The following is a 24199-nucleotide window of genomic DNA, read 5'->3' on the forward strand; positions in this document are numbered from 1 at the left end:
TCCTTTAAATTTCCAAATATTTAATGCTATTTTACTTCAAACTTCATGAAAATATTAGTTTATTTAAATGTTAATGGTAAAAATCGGGCATTACTTTCAATACTGTTGCATACTAATTTGTGTTGCAACCTGGAAAATTGGCATGCGAAATAAAGCAGAGTGTTAACAGCTGCTGATTCTGAAGGGACTCATTCAGTAAAATCATGAATTTTTTACAAATAGTTTAATTATTTAAGTTTAAGTTATAAATATTTTATTTAAGGCTGGACTTGATACGTTAATGTAAATTGTATACTGGCTAATATTTTAGTTTATAATGGAAGTAAATAATATTATTAATCAAAACATTCAGTAAAGGTATATATAAAAAAGAAACATAATGTATTTAGTTACCTATCATTCATACTTAATTCATGTGTGTGTGTTCCTGATGAAACTTGTTGTGTACCTAAAACTGTTTCCGAGATACAAATTTAAATCAGCTTTTAATGATACTGTATCAAACTAAATCACCATACTATGAAATTATCAAGAAATCTAGCACTGTAGAAGCTTTTGATAGAGATGTAGTGCCAGTGAAATGCTTAAAACTAACAAATATACCATTTCATGAAATATATTGTATTAATCCAAATGATCAAGAAGCATTCTTATATTTCCCCAAGAAAAAAACTTGGTATAATTAAACAAAAACTTATCGTTTCATGACATGGAAATTTACTTTTCTTCATTCAACAAATTATTAGTTTACTATTATAGTTCTGCTAATGTTTCAAGGGAATGCAAGAAGCCATTAAAATCAGTGGTACATTACAAATCAAAATGTGCTATATCACTATGGAATCCAGCAATATTGGTGTGCTACATTAGGAAAACAGTATCTTGTTTCATACAAGCCAATAATCACTTTCAGGCATGATTCCAATTTTTATGTCAAAAATTCCATTTTAAAGATCCTGATTTTATTGACTAACTGAAGAAAATCAGAAACTATCAATCATTATTGCTTAATTTCAAGCTGTTAGTTTTGTATTCTTTAACTGGATATTTTTTTTAGGCATATATGCAGTATACATTTTTTTCACATGTACAAATAAGGTTGGAATATAATATTAATCTCCCAGCAATGGGCACCTCATTTTCAAATTTCAAGATTTTGTTAACATGAGGTCATTTTTTCCGAGTATGGTGAAACTTACCTATTAGAGTTATAGTGGCAATATGTTACAAAGTATAAGACCTGGGGTAATGTTAACAACAGCTACTTGGTGATGGTGTGCACAAGCTTTATCCCAAGATGCAACCACAGCTCAAGTTTTGACTCAACAGATAAGTAGCTGCACTCTTGATTGACTGGATAAACCTACAGATGAACTGTTTACACATGCATGGATACAGATACAGGTGGACAAAGTGAATTTTTGATTCTACTCACTTCTGAGAGAAGGTGTAGAACAAAAATTCTGCAGAACGCTGCATCTCACCAGTTCGAATGTGGCATAATCCAACCAAGGCCCTCAAAAGGACTGACACTCTGCTGTATTAAAAGAATTTACAGGAATTCAAGACCCTTTCTTCTTTTTAACTCCACGGTGACGTAAACCAGTTTGCTATTCTTGAGCAATACAATTTTCAAATTGGCCATAGTGGATTAAGATTAGCACCATGTTCATTCAGGTCAAAATAGACACCTTAAGAAGAATTTTAGTTAAAACCCTACATTGATATGACCATCCATTCAGGTTTGGTTTTGTGGATTTAGCAACATTTTTCAGTATATGACGGGGTATAAAATGGCAGTCAGCATCCGTGGTGAAGGAACAACATGGATTATCCCCAGGAAGTCCCACTGACCCAAGGGAAGCTACTGGCACAGTATCTCATATATCCACACTGGCCAAGCCCAAGACATGAACACATGCAGATAGAAATGAGATGCCATTGATCTGAAAAGGTGAGTGCCTTAGACCACTCTGCCACCTGGGGCTCCACCAGCCATTCTGGAGAATTTGAAACAAGATTTTCAATATATTCATTGGGTCAGCCATATCTGAAGTCAGATTGCCATTATTTTCATTCTGGACCAACTAGTTACTATAATTAGTCTTCTGTTAAAAACTTTGTATCATATGACATTCCATTTAGGAAGAAAAGCAAGAACAAGATTTTCAAGATAGCTGCTATGGTCGTCACACTGGATATCACATCAGAACCATCTCAATTTAGTACCAAACAGACACCATAAGAAGTCTTCTGGTGAAATCTAATATTGATATGACTTTCCATCAAGGAGGAATAGCAACAAGATTTTCAGGATGGCTTTTGTAGTGGCCATACTGGATACCATATCGACACCATTTTCATTTAGGACCAAATAATCATAACTCTTTTGGTGAAAATCTCACATCAACATGACTTTTCATTCAGGTGGAGTAGCTATAACAATATTTTCAAGATGGATGCTGTTGTAGCCATATTGGTAATCAGATTGGCACCATTTTCATTTAGGACCAACTAGATAAAATAATAGGTCCTTTAGTGAAACCCCCATGTTGATGTGACCATGCATTCAGGAGGAGTTGTGATGATAAGATTTTCTGATGGCCATTATGGTGGATGTCCAAGTAGTACCATTTTCATTTAAGACCAGCTTGACATCATAAAAAACCTCATGTCAATATATGACTACCTGTTCTGCAGTAATAATAACAAGATTTTCATATGGCGCTGTGATGGCCAGATTAGACATCAGATAGAGACCAATTTCATTTAAACCAATCCGACATCACATGAAGTCTTTAAGTGAAACCTAGTGTTGATATGACCATCCATTCTGAATAAGCAGTGACAAGATTTTCAAGATGGCTCATGTGGTAGCCATACTAGATGTCTGAGTAGCACCAATTTTATTTGGGACCAAGTAAACCCTGGGATGAATTTTTGGGAGTAAAGTTTCATGCTAACCCTCCAAACAGATTAGAAAGCATAGCAAAAACAAACTTGTGCAAACAGACAGCAACACACCTGATGTTAAGTTATAAATGACAGACAACAGGCCATCCCAAAAAGCTCTTCTGGTCAATGATTAGAACTAAAAACCCTACAAAGTTGCAGGAGCAAGAAAAGTAGGTTACTGTGACCTACTTTTGCTTGTGGTGAGTAGTACCTTCCAAGATGAATGGAAGAATGGATTTGCCAAGTGGTATCATTTTCATTTAATGTATATCTTTCCATTATTTCATATAGTCTGTCCAACTTAAACTCCAAATGTAATAATACTGTGATCAAAATATTATACCTATAGTTATTTTTCCTCAGGTATCTCTCCACTGCTGGTCGTAATCTGGCTATACCCCCACGACTATGGCTCCCTCTTCCAGTTATAATAAGGATGTGCTGTTTTCGGCGATCTGGATTTAACTGCAATTCTGTAGAAGTTGAAGTCATAAAGATCATATACTACTAATTTCTGATGTACAATAGGCATGGGTGCAATTCTTTAAATTTTAATGAAGTCCATTTTTACACCATTTTATATATCACCCTCTCATAGTACCCTAACGCTAAAAGTTTTTGCAGCAAAGAAATTTTAGCAATTTAGCAGGGTTATAATCAGATAATAAAAATATATCTTGTCCAAATGTACCCACCATATAACCTCTTTAGATTGCTCAAAAACAGCTAGCCAAAATTAAAATACCCAAGTCTGCAACACTGGTGACCACCTTAATGCAGCTACAAAAGACATACATTGGAAATTCTGATGATGAGATTTATCTAACGTGGCTGGGCATGCACATGGATACCAAAAGTAATTTCTATGTTGAGTTTCCAATTGGCAGACTAGACACACAAAAAGCCAAAATTTACTGCTGTGAAACATACATTCTTTGTGTCATCCAAAACTGTCACAGGAAAATATATTTTTACATTTTAATAAATATATAATAGGATGGCTGTATAAATGCCCAGAGATACAAGTCACATACAGTTGAGAAGTCATTACAAATGGTCTCATCAATATTTTATTTTCTTCATATTCTGATATACAGGAAAACAAGGCTGACTGCACACTAAAATTATCAACTATTAAAGCGGGATGAGATTAAATAAGAAATCATTCCTGTAGTAAAGAACAGGATGTCATTTTTAGGTCACTTTTTATCCATATTTGAAAAGTTTTATGTTCAAGTTGCTGGCAAATTCATGATTGGTTGTTTTATCAATATCAATAATTAACAAGACTAATTATAAGCTTAAATATCATAAATTCTTTTTAAAACATTGTTGAAGAAAAAAATAATCAACTAGATTTACCATTAACTGCTTCTATTTATTTCACTCCATGTCCGATTAAGTAAAGAACTTAGTAATCTTCAGAGAAAAAAAAAACCCAAGCATTTATCATAATCCTTGGTGACAAAATAAATATCTAAGTGAGATTCTTTTCACACCTTTGAAGGGTACAAACCTAATTCTTTCTCTGGCAGAATCCTAGCCAGTCTTGTTATTGCTTCATCAACATGTAGATCATGGAAGTTCAGCACAGACAAATTTTCGACTTCATTCCTTCTGAAAATCAAAAACCCACAACATATTTTTTATAGTCTGATAGGATGAAGATGCCATAATATTTTTCATATTAAAGACAATATCATTGTTAATATATCAAGTAGAATGCTATGTCCTGCCTGCAAACAGTGTTATGATAACGATATAATCTGAAAATACAAGAAAGACACAAGTACTATCATAAATCTGACATAGGGGAATAATGTTCAAAAGTTCAAGTTAAACAGGATGTGTACATGGACTAAAAAAAAACAAAAAAAACATATTCTTAAAATAACTGATGCTGCACCATTTGCCATGAGGATGACACTGTGCAGGTCAGACTTGAGCCCTACTTCACTGAGGCACAAAAGTTGGACATACTTTAATACTGTACCAAGTTATAAAATATGACAAAAATGAATTTTAAAAAAAAATCTTTGTACACCACTCCCTTGATAATTCGTGCACATTGGGGTCCAGAAACATCGACCGCACTATAAGTGAGGTGCGAGTTATCGAGGGACCTATAAAATAAGCCCAAAATCAATAAAGCGATTGACGACATAACGGAGAAATGGGGGGGGGGGGTAGGCAGATTATACTGTTGAATACTCACTTTATAATCGTTCTGAGATTAAATGTTAATAAATATCTCTTCATAACGGTGTACTTTATTATTTCTTCACAGGAACAACATTAATTTCAGGATAAATTACAGTATATTGAGGCGATCATCGAAAACATTATTCCACGTGGTTTCCGTTCGCTTAACATGTGTACCACTTCACACATTGTGTACTACATCACTAATTTTTATGATAAATTGGATACATTCTAGTTTTATTGTTTGATCCAAATTAGACGTTTTTTTATATACAAAAGATCAACTCTTTTCGAGAAACAGTGTCGATCAAACAATAGATAGATAAATATTTTTGAATGTGATAGAAGTAAAATGGAAAACAAAAAAAAACCAAGGGTTAATCAGTACAGACATATTTAATTGGTCTACAAATTTAAAACAACGTAAATTAGAACAAGTTAATACTTGCCATTTGTGCCATGCTTGACAAATATCAATTCACTTTTTGAAAAAATCAGTTATTCTTTTGTGTGTGTGTTACTCCTTGGTTTCTCTGCCGCCAAGCAAAATCCCTAAAATTTCTCAACTGCATGAGCTTTACGTAGTCAACATTCTGGGTCTCCAGCCACCTTATGGCAATATCAAAATATCTGATTGCTTCCTGTGCAGAGGGGTGGGGGGTGCAACATCTGCGTCTGCATCACTTTCAACACTTGTGTTACTCCAGTTAGAACTGTCTTCTGCTGCAAATTTGTTCGCTATAGAAATAATTATAGTTTCATCTGACATGTATTCGGCTGTGGGGCAATCATTATCAGCACAAATCCACTCCTCCATATCATCAAGAGAAACGCCCATCTCAGGACCATGAGTCTGTACGAATTTCTCCCAAACAGCCTCGGCATTAATGACATCAGTTTCACTGAAACATTCAAAGTCACTATCATCGTCATTGTCTCTGTTACTGTTTTGCTTTATGTCAAAGGCAGCTCCAAGACCCTTAATCCAGCACCCGAGGTCTCTTGTAATTGATTTTTTTTTAATGCAACAAACACTTCCCCAAGTTGTTGATCAAAACAAAGCCGGCATGTACATGTAATTAGGTTCTCACAGAAGTACTCACGGGTTTCGATGTGACGGTCGATTGACTCTTTTCATGTTTTCAAGGAACATAATATGTTGTGATTATAATGTTTACACTGAAACGGAATTAAAGGATTAGAACGTGACTTTCACACAGGAAGACATTTAATTGGTGTTTATTTCATTCTCTGTTGCCACCTGTTAGCATTTACCAGAAGTTTTCATTGATCGCTATTTCACCAGACTGTTTATTTACAGTATACTGACAACTATTTATCATAAAAACTTACATAATATATGATATCTTTAAACAGAGGTCTCGCTAGGATTTTAAAACTGGGTCTTTCTGCCTCTTAAGTCAATCATTAAATATCAGTACATTTTCTCACTCGGCCGCTAGTCAAAGCCTTTGAACTAGCCGCCTAGCTGTTGCATCATGTTCTTTTTTTTTTTTAATGTACTCTTACAAAATGGCAACAGTACATCAAAGAGTCTTTCAGTCACTGAATTCTGTCATTGTAAATATCAGCACAGTTAACTGATCAACAAATTTTCCCACAAAGCAGGTGGCTGAAACAGGACCGGCAAATCTTTGAATTTTCCCGCGCACCTATTACATGCGTACGGAGGAATCCCGCCTCAGTGATTTTCTGCGTCCCAGATCAAAAATTGGCGTCCAAATACGCGTAATTAAGCATTTTCGAGATCTCTGAAATTAATTCTTCTTCAGAACTTGCAAATTTCAAAATATGGATTATATTTTTACGGGCATTAATCACCATTTTCGATGATAAAACGAGAATGTATCAAAGTTTAATTTATCAGTTCTTATCGTAATTTTTTCATGTTCAGCATATTTTAAAGATATTTTAAATACATTTTCTCTGGAAAAAATCGGGAGCCAAGACGGACACTGCATTATAAGCCGGATCGCGAGTTATCCGGGCGTGAGTTTTCGAGGGAGCGGTGTATCAGTGCTGCTGCTGTCAATGCTGCCACTTATATCTTACTCTCTGCTGAATGCAGACAAGACACACAAAAATCAATGTGTTCAAAAGACACGGATGACTCTGTCCCTCTTTGAGTAATGCGATTAGAAAAGAGTAATATCTCTGCAGAATACTTTATTTCATGTAATATTTCCTGCACAAATAATTATTCATTTTAGAGTACAATAAATTATACGTAAAAATTTTTATTATTTTGTGGCACTGACCATCTAAGAAAAATAAAGGATTGTACCCAAACAAGGTCCACATGACAGACAAAACTCGACAACCTAACAATATTAACATAGAAAATAAATGTATAAATATTGTCTCATTCTGCTCTCTTTTACAATAAAAATAAAAGTACTCAAGAAAAAAAGGTTTTATTAGTTGAGAGTGAGACAGAGAGAGAGAGAGAGACAAAGAGAGAAACACAGCTGAATTATAATGTCTGTGTGCAAGATCTGCATTTAGGGCATACTTCTTGGTAGTTGTTTTGGTGTGTTATGTTGGCAAAATGATTCCCAATGGGTATTATTTATTGGTAAACTGTACATAATGATATGAGCCCATGTTATCAAGAAATTAAATGCAACTTGTATTCTTAAAGGAACAGTAACCTCATCATCATATTGCAATAAAAAATTAAAGAACTTGAAAAGACATTGATTTTAGTGTGTGTATGTGTGTGTGAGAAAGAGAGATGAAACAACGACGTGTCAGTGTGAAAGATTATACTTGTTCAGGGCAGTTTATCTGTTGCTTTTGAAGAGGGGAAAAAGAGAGGTTACAGGGCAATAATTTCAGCATTTTCAGTTACCTGATGATTGTGACCCTCCTTGTGTACTAGGACACTACTATTCCATTATCAATTAACACAGCAAAATAAACAATTAATTCTTGTTTTAATTACAACATTTATCATCACAAGAATCACGTGGCTATGCAGTGTTATTTATATGTTAATTAAATATGTGCAGGCTTTGGCCAGGATATTCCAGCTGACACCAGACTGAGAGCAAGATTCAAAAGAAGAGATCAAATTATGGAGGCTACCAATGGGAAATGAGGCTATCCATATGAAAATGAAAATAAAGGCAAGTGTCCAAACAGCTGATGTTGTAAGGACATGTGATCACATGCATCGCTCAGGGATCGTCCTGGGCTTCGCTAATGTCGCAAATTGCGATTTTTTTCCCTTATTGGCGACAAAAATATCCCATCTGGCAATTTTTTTGGTGACATACTTTTTGGTTATTTAATTTGTACATACAATCATGGATTTGGACTGGATAAATTAAAAGGGAGAACGAAAGGAAGCCACAAACTCAACTAAGCAATGCATTGGAATCAATCTGTTACACAAACGATCCTTTGTTCGTATTGACGACCCCATCTTTACAGTGCATTGTTACATCATAATCTGCTTATGCTGACATCTGGGCTGAGTACTGCATGCTGCGATAGTCAATCATGCTACTGCACTATACCTACAACTGACCAACTTCTGAAGACGCGAACAGAACAGATACAATTAATTGTATGGCTAATCCTTCTGTGTTTTTTTTTACATATACCAATACAATAGTTTCGCTGAACCTTTATAGAAAACTGATAGCGTTTGAAGTACCCACTGTGTATAAATACAAAGCAAATGGAAAAAATCTCAATCACAATTATATCTGTCGCCAGTGCAGCATTTTACTCATTGATCTTTTCCTTTTGCCATCAATTCCATGTTACGGCTGCAGAGACTTAAACTCCGCAACAAGAAATAGCACAAAAAAACAAACAGTTTTGCATAATTAATAATTATTTATTTCTCAAAATACGGGAGTGAAAGAATCCCTAAATTGGGTGTGAATTTATGCTTATACATATGGTCCAATATTGCCAGGTGTTGACTCATGTAAGTTTCCTTTGTGGGAATGGAGATCCTATTTTGCTTGTCGAGAAAATTTATACAGCATTCAGTGATCATTCTTGGGATTTAGGAAGCAATTCACTACAAGCTTTGTGAAGCTAGCCTTAAAGGGGTGGGGTGTGGGGTGGGGCTGCTGAGAGACTACTGGTGTCACCTGTCAGCACTGTAGACTGTGAACGTGGATTCAGTAAGATGAACCTCATAAAAACTGACATCAGAAATAAGCTCTGCATCTCATCTCTCGAGAATTTAATGAGAATCAGCATGTACAGATGTGAAAAATTAGACTTTGAAACTGCATTCAACAAGTGGGCAGTCCTAAAATCGCGACAGATCTTCATGTAACGCTTTGTAGCATTTTGTTAATGCTTGTTGTAATTAAAGTATTAACTAACCCATCTTTTGTAATTTTCATTGCCTGTTACATTAATAGACTAAATTAACACTTGGAAAAATGTACACTACTTGTTTTGGCAACACTTTTTGAAAAGTGGCGACAAAATATTGAGGTTAGCGATTTTTTTGGCAACAGCTTTTTAAAAGCCAGGACCATCCCTGATCACTTGTTATTCATACCCGCCAATGAAGATAACAATTGAGGGGTATATTGTAAAATGGATTCTCAATAAAATTTTAGTTACAGTAAAAACTGCCCTAAGCAACCTCTATGAGTGACCACCTGTCATTTACAACCACAATTGTAATGCACAGATAAATTTTATGATTTAAATGCACTGTCATGAGTGACTACCTGCTGAACACGAACAATGACCATGAAGTCTTGGTGAAATATGCATATCAACATGTGCATTTAAAAAAAACAGAGACCCACACAACTGACCTTTATTTACCGTATATACTCGCGTATAAGCCCATTTGCATATAAGCTTACCCCCAAACTGAACAGGTATAATCATTAAAAAGTGCAAGACCCATGTAAAAGCTGACTTACAATTCCGAGGCATCTCAAGATGCACGAGGTAAGTTCTAAATGCATTTATTTAGGCAAACTTGTATTTTTAAAAATTACATGTATACATATCTCAAGGTTGGCGTGCATGATTATTAAAAAGAAATGGTATAAACTTGTCTGAAAAGTAATTTAATTTTCTGTTTCTTATTGTTTCTGCCTAATTTAGATTTGTGCATAATTTGATCCAACGATGAAAAGAATTTAGCAATCGCGAGTTCCTGTAACACTACCTCTCCCTTTTGACTCGATTACTGTTTGTTTATGCCTTATTGCATTGGACATTTTATATCAGTGCACTGGTAATTACATTTTACTTTGCTTTTGAAATTGTAAATACCTAAACTCATTAAAATGTAATCTCAGTATGACAACACAACGAACAAACAATACGGTTCAATTCAACACTCACAATTAGGCTGCTAAACGTATTTACATAATGGTGCCAACGCATGTACATTGTAGGTTTGATTATGCGCTGAATTAAGTATATTCTTTGGAGTCGATTCATGTGCACCATTGTGCTTTTATCATATCTACAAAATACAATAATAAAGTTTTGGAAATAATGCTTCAAAATTTATGCTAATACCATAAAAGATGAGTTGTAGTTTGCTTTGATGTAAGCGACCTTACACCATACCTGTCAACTTTCATGCCAGGAGGAAAACAAACCTCCCGATTTTTGGGGTCTCTCCATGCCAACCTTTTGATTTCATACCATCTTCTGATTTTTGCAGAGAACTTCTGATTATTACATTATGTCTTCGATTTTCATTTCTTCCAAACAAGAAAAGTTCTACATGTTCTGTTGTATCACCTGTGAATTATTGATGTGGCGAAATAATTATTTTAGTATAAAGAATTTGCTTCTTCACTAAATAGAATGTTAAGTTTAAACATTATTCACGTTAATTAATGATTTTTTTTAACTTCTACAATAATACAAAAATTAAAAAAATAAACCAGAACAAAAAAATAAGCCACAATAATAAAAACACCCACAATTAATTTCAATCCCAAGAATTATCACTGTGAATGCTGTAACTCCATATGCTATAGCTCCATTCCCATGAAAGTAACTTACACAAGTGAACACCTGTTTTTTTTGTACTGTATATACCAATGTTAAACTGGTATATTTACCGGTCAAAATTCCCTCTTATCACAAACCATTTTCAGGGTTTTAATGATTATCTGGCCTGTACTGCTGTCGCAAAACAAAAGACAAATTCACTGACTATCAACATAGGAGATGCCGAAATATCAAGCTTTCCACTGTGTAGAAAGTTGTGTTTATTCAGCTAAAACACAAAACTAAAATTGATTGATGTTGATCTTAGCTGATCTCTGTGAGAATTTTAGCCTTTATTATTGCCACTTTTCGTGAACATGTAAATTATGATGGTTATGTGCGTTGTACAAATAAATGTGTGTGCCTTTTTAAAAATATTACAGTAGTCCCCCTCTGATAAGGCCACCCTTATTGCAGCAGGGAAGTGGCCTTATAATGAGGGTGGCCTTTCTAGAGGGGGACGACAAATGCGAATAGTAAATACATATGAAGAAAGTCACAATACATTTAATTCTAAAATATTTAATATTTTCATTAAAAAAATCACATGCATGTTGTGAAATAAATTTAAAACAAACTGTTTCATCATTTTCAAAAGAATGTTATGAATAACCATTGATATAGTTTTAAAACTGTCTTTATAATTATGTTACAGATCACATCATCTGTCACTCTATTGATAACAGTCTAAAAAACAAACCACTCTTGTCACAATTAAAATGATCCTTGCTGCCATATCCCCTGCATACATCATTTAGTCCAATCATTGACAACTTCATTATTATCATCAACTGATTCTCCACTAAGGACTGAACACTTAATATTGTGTCGCACTTGAAATCTGTGCAACCACCCGTTACTTGCGGTAAAGTCGTCATATCCCAATTCAACTGACAAAATTGTTGCTTTTTCTTGTAATTCAAATCAGGATACAAACATCTCCTGGCTCAAACAATCTTCCTTTCTCTGTTCATTTCACCTTCCAACTTCTGCAGAATTGTTTCCTTATCTTTAACAATATTGTTTATAAGTGTCTTTCCGACATCAGTTTTCTGCAAGGATCCTCGACCCCCCCCCTTGGTCAGTTGAATTACTTTCATTTTCTCTTCTAAACTGAGAATTTTTCTTTCCCTTGATGACATGTTGATCTTTTTGCAGTAAGTTATTCATGTTGCCAACTACATTACTGATAAAACAATTTTTTTATGCAGCTAAACAAATTGCTGTGTGTTTTTAAAGGAAGTGATCTTGTCACGTGATTCGTTAGTCACAGTCTGGTACCCTATTGTTTTTATACATTTCTTTACACTAAGTGAGAGAATAACTTTCCATTTTCATTTCAGACCATCTAAACATCATATCTTCAAGGTGAAAACCCCATGTCATAATGACTTTCCATTTTCATTTAAGACCATTGAAACATCATATCTTCTAGGTGAAAACCCCCAAGTCATAATGACTTTCCATTCAGATGGATTAGCAAAAAGATTTTCAAGATGGCCACTGTGGTGGCAATATTGGAAACCAGATTGGGACATTCTTCTGTTAAGATCAACTAGATTTTCAAATTGGTCATATGGATGTCCAAGTGAAACTTTTTTAATCAGCATAAAATAGACAATGGGATGATTGTGTTTGTAAAGTTTCATGTAATCATCCACGTAGTTCAGGAGGAGTACTGATGTGCTAATGGGCAGATGTATGGACAAGAGACCAACCCATAATGTATGGACAAGAGACCAACCAATAATGGATGGACAACAGACCAACCATAATATATGGACAAGAAACCAACCCATAATGGATGGACAACAGATCAACCCATAATGTATGGACAACAGACCAACCCATAACGTATGGACAACAGACCAACCCATAATGTATGGACAAGAGACCAAGCCATAATGGATGGACAACAGACCAAGCCATAATGGATGGACAACAGACCAACCCATAATGGTTGGACAACAAACCAACCCATACTGTATGGACAAGAGACCAACCCATAATGTATGGACAAGAGACCAACCCATAATCTATGGACAACAGACTGACCCATAATGTATGGACAAGAGACCAACCCATAATGGATGGACAAGAGACCAAACCATAATGTATGAACAGACCAACCCATAATGTATGGACAACAGACCAACCCATAATGTATGGACAACAGACCAACCCATAATGTACGGACAACAGACCAACCCATAATGCATGGACAACAGACCAATCCATAATGGATGGACAACAGACCAACCCACAATGTATGGACAACAGACCAACCCATAAGTTCTTCTTGTCTCTGACCAGTACAGCTAAAAACTTATGAAATCAAAATTTATGAACTTTCTCTCATCATGTGTAACTAACCTTTCCTCCATGATTCGCTCTGCAGCTCTTGCATTAGCCTCATTAATCTTTTGTGAATGTAGGTGTCCCTGGAATACAATGCCAAAATATATTACGTACATATAACATAGATCCAGCTTTTGTAAATGTAGGTGTCCCTCGAATACAAATGCCAAAATCTATTACGTACATATAATGTACATCCAGCTTTTATGTCACAACACATCAGTGGTAGAGCTTACAATCTTAGTCTTGTCTGTCCATCTCTTATATCCTGGTTACTATTTGCACCTAGGTCAATTACAGGCACTGTGGTGGAGAATAAGTGTTCCATATTTCTAATTTATAGCTCACATCATCCTAGTGTAAAGCCATCAAAGGTCTGCTTACTTGAAAAAGTGATTTACTTGATAGTTATATTTTATCTTTTAAATTGATTAGCATATATAATCATTGGACAAAGTTGTCTTATTTCTAGAGATTTTGTATGATAAAATGTAAAACAAAATCTACTCACCCAATTCTCAAAGTTTTCATGTGAGAAAAATGGATATGTTCATGAAGCGCTATGTTCCACCAAAGTGCCTGAGAATGTGACCTATATGCAAACTGTAACTGCATGGACAGACAGATGGAAAGACAAGAACAAAACTATGTACTGCTACCACATTTATAGTGGGGCAAACAAATAGTCAAGTACTACAGCCCAAAACTTTAACACAGAACCCGAGACATGGAACAAGTTAAAAAAAGCATAAAACTACTAGTAACTATGCAAGAGGCCTTATTGGGTCTGACAAAATACATTTGGGCAATATTGTTCTTTGACCTTTGATAGGTCATTATGACTTTGTTATTAATCAAGAAAAAAGGAAATAGATCATAAGAATACTCCCCTCCCATTTTTCAGTTTGTTATACAAATCCAGCATCAAGAAACATATATCTTCTTCCATTTCTCTGTGAATTACCAGCAATACTACAAATACTAGAAAATACCTGCTGGGAGTAGAACGTAGCAACCTGTTTCATGCCACGTTTGTAAGCTTCCTGAGCCTTCTGGAAACACTCATGACGTAATCGAAAGTGGATGCGTGCCTCGCCACGGTAATCTTCGTAATCTGTACCCTCTGGTTCCTGAAAATCCTTAGTGACCTTTGGCTGGTAATGGTAGGAATCCAGCTGGACAAGACAGAAAGGACAATTTCACTAAACAGTCTTATATAGTATAATAGTAAGAATACAGGCGTATGTAGTATTGTAGTAAGAATACAGGCCTTTATAAAGTATCAGCCAATATTTGACCTGATCTATTTTACTAAAGTCTGATAAAAACTAATTCCAAATATAAAAGCATAATTTAAGATGCATAGACCTCACTCATTACTAAACTTATCCACCCTATTTAACAAGTTTTATCAAACTCTGATGATAAATATAGTCTTTAGAGTTTCTAGAGTACTGACAAGCTTAGTCAATTAAATACAAGAACAACTCATTAATATGCATGGATCTCATTATCGACCTTATTGACCATTTAAAACAAGTCTGTATCTTACAAAGGTAAAAATCAGACAAGCCCAGTCAATCAAATGCAAGATCACCTCGTTAATATGTCGGTATCTTACTCATTATCATATTTGTAAAATATCATGATCCAAATAAAATTCAAAAAATATACTGCTAAATTATCTCATTAATATGATGGATTTGTTTTTATCAAACTTCTCCAAGATAATGAAGATACTGTATAAACATATATTCCAAGTTTGTTTAAACAAAAGCCTCTATTCCAAGTTTTATCAAAATCAGATCAGAAATATCACCTCCCCAAGCGGTAACTATTTCAGTCAATCTAATGCATCATCATCCTCATTAATATGCACAGATCTCTCTAATTATCAAACTCCTCAAGGATCACGATGATATAAAGATTCCAAGTTCGATCGAAATCTGATCAAAATATGGCACCGAGAGTGGTAACAAGCTCAGCTGATAAGAGGCAAGATCACCTAATTAATATGAATGCATCTGCTCATTATCAAACTCTTCAAAGATCTTGTTGACGTAAACTTATTTGCAAGTTTAATCTAAATCAAATCAGAAATATGGCCTTCAGAGCAGTGACAAGTTCAGCAAATTAACCGCAAGGCTCATTCATATGCACGAATGTCACTCCTTATCGAACTCTCCAAATATCTAGATGACACAGCATATATCAGGAGTGTCAAACAGGCGACCCATGGGCCGCATGCAGCCCACCAAGCTGTACCATGTGGCCCACAAAATGGTTGGCGTCACAAGGTGTCATGAGAGATAATAAATGTGATGCGGCCCTTGGGCCATCAAAAATTCCCCAGGGTGGTTCGAGTTTTTGAGACTCTTGGCACATATTCAAAGTTAGATTTAAATCAAACCTAAAAAAGGGCCTTCTGCATGGTAACATGCTCAGCCAAGCAGATGTAAGATTACCTCATTAATATCAAAATATCGCATTCATTACTGAAAATAATCTGAGATCTTAATTATATAAGCCAATTTTCCAAGTCTGATTAAAACTGTAACAGAAATATGGCCTCCAGACTGGAAATGAGAAATGTTAACAAATGGGACAACACATAGCGCTATACAAAGGTTGGACTGTACCATTATACAAAGGTTGGACTGTACCATTAGGTCAATGGCCTTATGACCAGGTTAGCTTAAGCATCATTTCAATTTCCAGAATAGAAATATTAACTTGACTTGGCTGAACTGCATTATGGTGGTATGAGGAAACAATAACAGAATGAACAACTGATATCAGTTTTGATTTCCTTTCAAACTTCTAATTCTAAAGAAATCTGAATAATTAGCAAATCAAGAAAGCAATGCTTCAAGTTGAATATCTATACTGACAAATATAGCTTTTAGCATGTAAAACAATGTAATTAATGTCATTAGTGTCAACAACTATACAAAGATTTTGTACATGTACTCCTAAAATTGTATATGCATGATATACACAGTAAACATGTCCTATCAGTTTAAAAAACAAACAACTGCCAAGTATCAGAATCTTACGCCCTGAAGAAACAAGTTTAACCCTGTATTAATGTGTGCCAAATCAAACCAAAACCTACAAACATTTTTCAAACAACCTAAACTCCTTAAGATGATCTGGTTAAAAATTCATCACTGAACAAAAGACTTAATTACAAAAGTTTTGATTTAAAGTTTGACAAAGACCTTGAAAATTATATTCCACTGTATTAAAAAAAATATTCAATTTCTGTAAAATCAACTTTTGTCTTTTTTTAATCCAATAAACCAGTCAAAAAACCTTTAATGATACGAGTTCATACCATTTCTTTAAATTTAACTAATATATAGTACGAGGGATAACACTTCTCTCATTTCTCCTATTCAACATCCCAAACCCACAGGGGGTGGGGCACAGATGAAAAGGCAATAGGCAATAGATATAACAAGATTTACAATGCTAAAGCATGGGATAAATATCTTACCAACTCATGAAGGCTCTCTTGTTTCACTCTCTCCAACATCTGTCTTTCCTGTTCTTCCCATTTTTCATGGGTCATAACAGATTTCTGGGCCTCCACAGGGTTGACAATGGTCTCAATCTGCTTGACAGTTTCCTCATAACTGTATCTACAATAACCCAAAGTAATGTATACAGTTAGTTATCCCTGAACAAACTGTATGCCTATACTTTACCAAAGTAGTATTCTTTTATATGCCTCTTCACAGTGCAACAGAATACCAAGTCCTATCTTTGTTAGCCAAGGGCCATCGATTCACATCATACATGGAATTAAGTGTGTCAACTGCCCTTGGGAAGCAAAGATGATCGAGCTCATATGAAATCACAAAACATTATTTTTTATATTGAGCAAATACTCTTTTAGCAATCACTGTTCTTGCTTTCAGATTAGTCTGATCTTTTCTCCCAAAATGTAGAATCCATATTTATACAGATCCGCTACTCTCATGTGATATGATCATCATCCCAAAACCAGTTTACTGAAAATAATGTTCAAGATAATGGAATACTTTATCAAGGTATATTTCAGCATTTCCACTATCGTTGCACAACTGTCTGTATCTTGTAACGACAAGGAAAGAAAACGTTCATATAAAGCCAAGTTTTACTGGTACAAATCCAAATCAACTAATCTTATCAAACATGGTATACCTTTTGTATGAAGTAGAGAAAATTACTGTCTAAACAATACTTTCAAAAATAAAATTGAGTGAATGAGTTTCTCATTTTCACAAAACATGGTGATAACTGGCATAACAAGTAAAAAGTACAAAAGTAGGCTAATCCCATTCTCATATCAGTCGCCAACTTAATCCACACACGATAACAACTACGGGTCGCAGTTCACTTATAATGTAAATAGTTCAAAATGTTACATGCACCACATTTTAAAAAGTGGAATTCTGGATTAATGCTAATGAAAGTTATCAACTTCAGCATGACTTATAATCACTTGACTGATGGTCACCTAAAAAGACATAAGTGGAAAAATCCAAAACCAAGCAGGCACCTTCACAAACACATGGTTCTTAACTTGTTTTGAACAAGAAAAAATAAAACTATTTGTGCCAGTGCAAGGATATTTGTGATGAGGGGTGAATGGGTCTTGTTATGCATTGGAAACAAAGCAATATTGACCATTGGGAGCCATCCAAACCCAGGAATGGGGTCACATGACTCATTCAGCCAATGGAAGATAGTTAAGGTGTACGAATATATGGGTCAGCATCCTAAGCGTCACTTGCAAAGAATTCTTTGAAATACGGGTTGTATATTTAGAGAGCATAATTTTTAAATTTTCCACCACCACCCCACCAAATGCCTTGGGGTATAGCATCCTATGTTGTAGTTAATTTTGTAAATAACTGTAGGCATGTTATATCATCTGAACATAACTTGCTTTAGCATCATATGAATTTCTCAGCAGTAACATTGTATGATGATGGTGTTCACAACGGTACTTGTTGTTGTTGTTACTGTTGTAGGGTTTAACGCCATTTTTCAGCACACGATAGGCTATACATGGCGGCCAGTATTAATGGTGGAGGAAGAACCTGGGAAAACACCGGAAAGAACCACCGACTCATGAGAAGCTACTGGCAAGCTTTCTCACACACTCACATTAGTCGAATCCAAGACTCAAACCCACGCAGATAGAGGTGAGATGGCAGTGATCTGTAACGGAGAGTGCTTTAGACCACTCGGGGCCCCTCACAATCATACTACATTCATTATTAAAGTGTCATATCTTTCATGTCTTTGTATCCTTTGTTATGTGTATACATTTGGAAACAAATCTTTTTTAAATATATTTTTCATAAAAAAGAAATATGGTTCTTTCGGTTACATGTACATTATGGCAGTCTCAGCTCCCAAATGGATTGTTTTTTGGTTTGATGGTTACAAATTTACATTCAGGTCTGAATTTAAACTATGTGGTTTATCACATACTATGTTAAAGTAATTTTGTAAATAACCTTATGCATGTTAGATCATATGAATATATTATTATTTTCAATACAATTGTCACTTATGTGGACTGCATCAACAAATCATTTTCAGTGTTATTCGTTATGCTCAAATTCTAACTTTCCTCCTTAGTATTGTTATTCTCTCACACGCTTCATCACAAAAGCATATATGGTACACAAAATGAAAAAAAACCCTCAACAACAAAGAAATATCTCAATATTCAAGCATTTATGTCACAAATCTGAGCATAGTGGAGTTCTCAATTCAGAGTCAGTAAATTAGTGTCAATGCAGGTGCATGTAATTCAAATAAGCAATTACCAACTGATATGGAAATTGGACGAAGTCAGGAGTTTTAATTGCTAATAGTCTCTTTTCTCTTCCATCATATAACTTCTTCCAGCAGTTTTTATTCAATTTTGTGAAACCATGCTCAGCCAGTATGCTGGTTAGTGGAATAGCCATTAAGATTTACTGCAAAAGGGTTGGCAAGTCGGCATATCAATGACTACTGATAGTATACCCACAAACATTTCTTTTTTTTCATCTGGAGGCTTAGTCATTAGCATATGGAAAATAAATTTGAATCCCATCCCGGTGCTCGAGTGTCCTCCCCCAACACAAACCCTAGATAGTGAACCAGAGGTCATAATCCTGAATCTGTTATATATGTTGCATCATCCTGGAATAAAGTTTGGACAGGAAATATTAAAAAATTTCACTGTAATTTAGATCTTGGTACATTTGGATTCTGCCCTGGGAGGGAACCAAGACAGATACACCTTCTACGTCAGGTTACCATATGGAATACTGTATATACTCGCATATAAGCCTGTTTGCATATAAGCCGACCCCCAAACTGAACAGGTATAAACACTATAAAGTGTTTGACCCGCGTATAAGCCGACCCACAACTCCGAGACATCTCAAGATGCACAAGATAAGTTCTAAATTCATCTATTTAGACAAACTTGTACTAAAAAAATTACATGTATACTTTTCTTGAGGTTGGCATGCATTATTATTAAAAAGAAATGGTACAAACTTGTTTGAAAAAAAAATTATTTTGTGTTTTCTTATTGTTTCTGCCTAATTTAGATTTGTGTATAATTTGATCAAACAATGACGAGAATTTAGCAATCACAAGTTGCTGTAACACTACCTCTCCCTTTTGACTCAATTATTGTTTAAGAATTATTGCATTGGACATTTTATATCAGTGCATCGGTAATTACATTTTAACTTTGGTTCAAAATTGTAAATAAGTAACTCATTAAAATGTAATCCCAGTATGACAACACAATGAAAATCAATATGGTTTGATTCAATGCTCACAATTAGGCTGCTGAACGTATTTACATAATGGCTCCACCACATGTACATTGTAGGTTTGATTATGAGCTGAATTAAGTACATCCCTTTGAGTCGAATTATGGGCACCATTGAGCTAAACTTTAATGTTATCTCCAAATTACAATAATGAAGTTTCAGAAATAATGCTTCGAAAATTCTGCTGATACTGTAAAAGCTGAGTTGTAGTTTGCTTTGATGTAAGCGACCTTACACCATACCTGTCAACTTTCATGATAGGAGGAGAAAAAAAAACTCCCAATTTTTGGTATCGCTCCACACCAATTTCCCGATTTTATATCTTCAAATTTTTGCAGATAACTCCAGATTATTACATTATGTCTTCATTTTCATTTCTTCTCCTACATGTTCTGTTGTATCACCTGTGAATTATTGTGACAAAATAATAACTGCTCCAGAAATAATTTGCTGCTTCACTAAACAGAATGTTAAGTTTAAACATTATTCACATAAATTATTTTTTACCTCTACAACAATACAAATATAAAAAAATGAACAATAAAAATTGTCCACAATTAATTTCAATCCCAAGAATGATCACTACGAATGCTGTAAATCCATATGCTATAGCGCCATTCTCACAAAAGAAACTTACACGAGTGAACACCTGGCATTTTTATACCGTATTTACCCATGTTAATTACCATCGTTAAATTAAAAGGAATGAAAATACATACCACGCAGCAGATGTGTCCTTGAAAAACTAATTCAGAATACATGTTTTATAGTAAACAATACTAAATGCTTTACAAGTTGACAATAAGGGAATAATGTCGGATGTACAAGGGGAAAATAGTTGCCACATGTACGGTATCATGAGGCTGCCTAGTTAGGTGCTAACAGGTGTATTATGAAATAAAAGGCAATTACACATCTGTGTACTGGTATAGTTGCCGGTCAAAATTCCCTCTTAACACAAGCCAGTTTCATTGCTTTAATGATTAACTGGCCTGTACTGCTGTTACAAAACGAAAGACAAATTCGCCGACTACCAACATAGGAGATGCCAAAACATCAAGTTTTCCATTGTGTGGCAAGTTATGTTTGTTCAGCCAAAACACAAAAGTAAGACTGATGTTGATCTCTGTTAGAATTTTAGCCTTTATTATGCCAGTTATGTGCCTTGTACAATTAAACGAGTGTACCTTTTTGAAAATATTAACTCAATTTGTAGGATCACTTATATCATTGAAAATGAATAACTCATGAACGCATGATTCAACATAAATGAAACAAATAAGGACTAGCTGAAATGTTATCTGGAAGAATACAATTTGGTCGAAATAAAGAATATAGCAAAATCTGCATCTAATATGTTTGGGAATAAATAAAGATTCAAGTGAAGCTATGTACACCTTGCACTGTGTAAGTACTGTACCTTATAGTTTGGCCTGGTCTCCCAGGTAAACTCAACCAGCTTGCAAATTATGAAGTCTGTATTTACCTTGATTTAATTTTGTCTTGGAGATATCAGAAAATATTCACATACAAAATAATAAAAAAATCAATCATAATACTTTATAACAATTTAATAATTGTTGGATAAAGGAAAGTTATCTATTTTACATGCCTATGTCATATGACACAGAAATTTTTTTATTTTTATTTTGTGCCCAAGATTTACAACCTTTATAGTAGTCAATAAAAAGACCTAAAAACTGTCAAGTTTAGACACTAGCACGCAGATATCCCGACCCCCCCCCTTCCAGGCCTTTATTATTTTCTAAATTATTGGGCTTATATGCAAGTACATACAGTAAATAACTACAATTTTCATGAATTTTCACCTAAAAGTTTAGGATGTGTGTTAATGTTCAGATGGAAAGAATAGATAGGCAGAGAGTATCAGAACATCCCTGATTCTAAGGTATGGTGATAATAAATCAAGAACATGAAAATAACTGATCGCCTTATAAACTCAGTACTTTTCATTAAGTGCTATACTTACAATTTTGATTCAAATAGTTCATCTAGAAAAGATGGATCAATTCCTGAAAACCTCTTATATAGCAGCTGCCTGTTTATCATTGTTGTCATCACAGAAGGTTCTCCTGCTATTTCCAAAAGTTTTCTCTGAAAGAAAAATTACACTGTCTCTAAAACAAACAGTTATCACACCAATTAGGTATCCATCAGTGACGACTACTGGACCTTCTTCCCATCAGAGGTACATTAACAAATTTTATTTCAAACAAAATTTCAATTTTTGGCAAAACCACAATTAATTATAACTATTTTATTCTTGTAGCAAAAACCACAAAAATGTATGCTCATGAAGAATAAATTCACAGTACCTGTATAAATATACTGACCTTGAAAAAAAAAAAATGCTCGATCACAAAAAGGATTACATTATGTCCCAAAAATTTGCCACAACCTATCTCAACTTCATAATAATGAGTTAGGCTAGTAGCACAAAAAGCAAAGCAGAATTCATGCAGATAAATAGCTGTCAATAAAACGAGGGTGATACATGCAAAGTCAACTTCAATGGCTTGATATCGCAAGTCCCAAACTTTTTACTACAGACAGTACTCCCTCATTATATTGCTGTACATGGGAATCAGTGTATATACTGTCTTGTAGTAAGAGTGCCTTAAAATGAAGTACAGGATACATCACATTAAATTCTTACTTCCGCAAAATCCAGAATAGTTGGCATTTTTGTGTTACCCTTGACCACCTTGGCCTTCAATCTGTATGAACATGTATGCACCTCCCATAGATGCATTTGTGGGCTAAGTCTGATGCTGATGAATGGAAATAGAGATATTGCCCTATTTAAAATAAAATTAACACCAAATTTTGAAGCTGAACTAAAGGATAGACGGTCATAAACTGTAACCACAATGTCTAAGCATCTGTAGCATTAGCAAATGAGACAAAAACATTGAATTTAAGCGTGCTGAATTTTTCAGATTTTAAAATACTTCATCTATCAAGATTAAAATGGTGCTCACATGAAGAAAATGATATCAGTAATTATTAGTAAGCAAACTAATTGTCATAGTATGTACATGAAGGTGAATAAAATGAGTTCTAATTTATCTCACTAAGCCCTTGTAAACTCTTTGATAAATGTTGCACACAATTTATCCACCAAAATAACTCTAGTTTTTGGGGGGAACTAACACTATTCTATCGCAAATGTCTATATGGGAAAGAAGACACCACTTACTAACACTATTCTATCGCAAATGTCTATATGGGAAAGAAGACACCACTTACTAACACTATTCTATCGCAAATGTCTATATGGGAAAGAAGACACCACTCACATCTTTTAGCAGTGTTTCAACAACCACTGTAATTTTTTTGTATCTACAACAAAAGCACAGTCCATCATTCAGGGCTGAGCAAATTTTTTTTAACCACTAGTCCAGGACAAGTGGTTTCAGAAAATTCATTTGTCCCACCTTTGTCTTCAATAGTCCAACCTTACTCTTCGCTAGTCCCATCTTACTTTTCACTGGTCCCAAAATGGTAATCACTTGCCAAGATTTGATGAGACGTATGTACTTAATCCATAGAAAAAAAAACAAACGAAATAATATACAACATAATCATTTCTTAAAAGAATTTAAATTTTTCAAAAACTTTGGTTGTTATATATTTGGCTTCTTCAGGTTGATGGATATATGTTTCAGCTGATGGATTTGAAAATATGTCCATGTATATGTCTGCCACATGCACCAGTACTAAGCCAGCAGTTGATAGCTTTGTCTGGGTTAAAGTCGTCAAGCTCTGGTCCATTTGCAGAAATGTTCATTAGTATTTGTAAACTC

The 24199-nt window shown here is 34.7% G+C and overlaps 1 protein-coding gene across 1 annotated transcript in view; it reads right to left on the minus strand.

The window, feature by feature from the left end:
• LOC149797421 (uncharacterized) overlaps window positions 1-24199 on the minus strand; it is a 112120-nt gene that overhangs the window by 13457 nt on the left and 74464 nt on the right. The window contains exons 10-15 of the mRNA XM_089962210.1: window positions 22363-22487; window positions 17036-17180; window positions 14529-14711; window positions 13552-13619; window positions 4472-4572; window positions 3299-3428 (exon numbers count right to left, since the gene is read on the minus strand). Coding sequence (XP_089818336.1) covers window positions 3299-3428; window positions 4472-4572; window positions 13552-13619; window positions 14529-14711; window positions 17036-17180; window positions 22363-22487 — 752 coding nt within the window. The remainder of the gene's footprint in view (window positions 1-3298; window positions 3429-4471; window positions 4573-13551; window positions 13620-14528; window positions 14712-17035; window positions 17181-22362; window positions 22488-24199) is intronic.

This window comes from Sinohyriopsis cumingii, chromosome 6 (assembly GCF_028554795.1).
Source record: "Sinohyriopsis cumingii isolate HCF-2022 chromosome 6, ASM2855479v2, whole genome shotgun sequence".
Taxonomy (NCBI): domain Eukaryota; kingdom Metazoa; phylum Mollusca; class Bivalvia; order Unionida; family Unionidae; genus Sinohyriopsis; species Sinohyriopsis cumingii.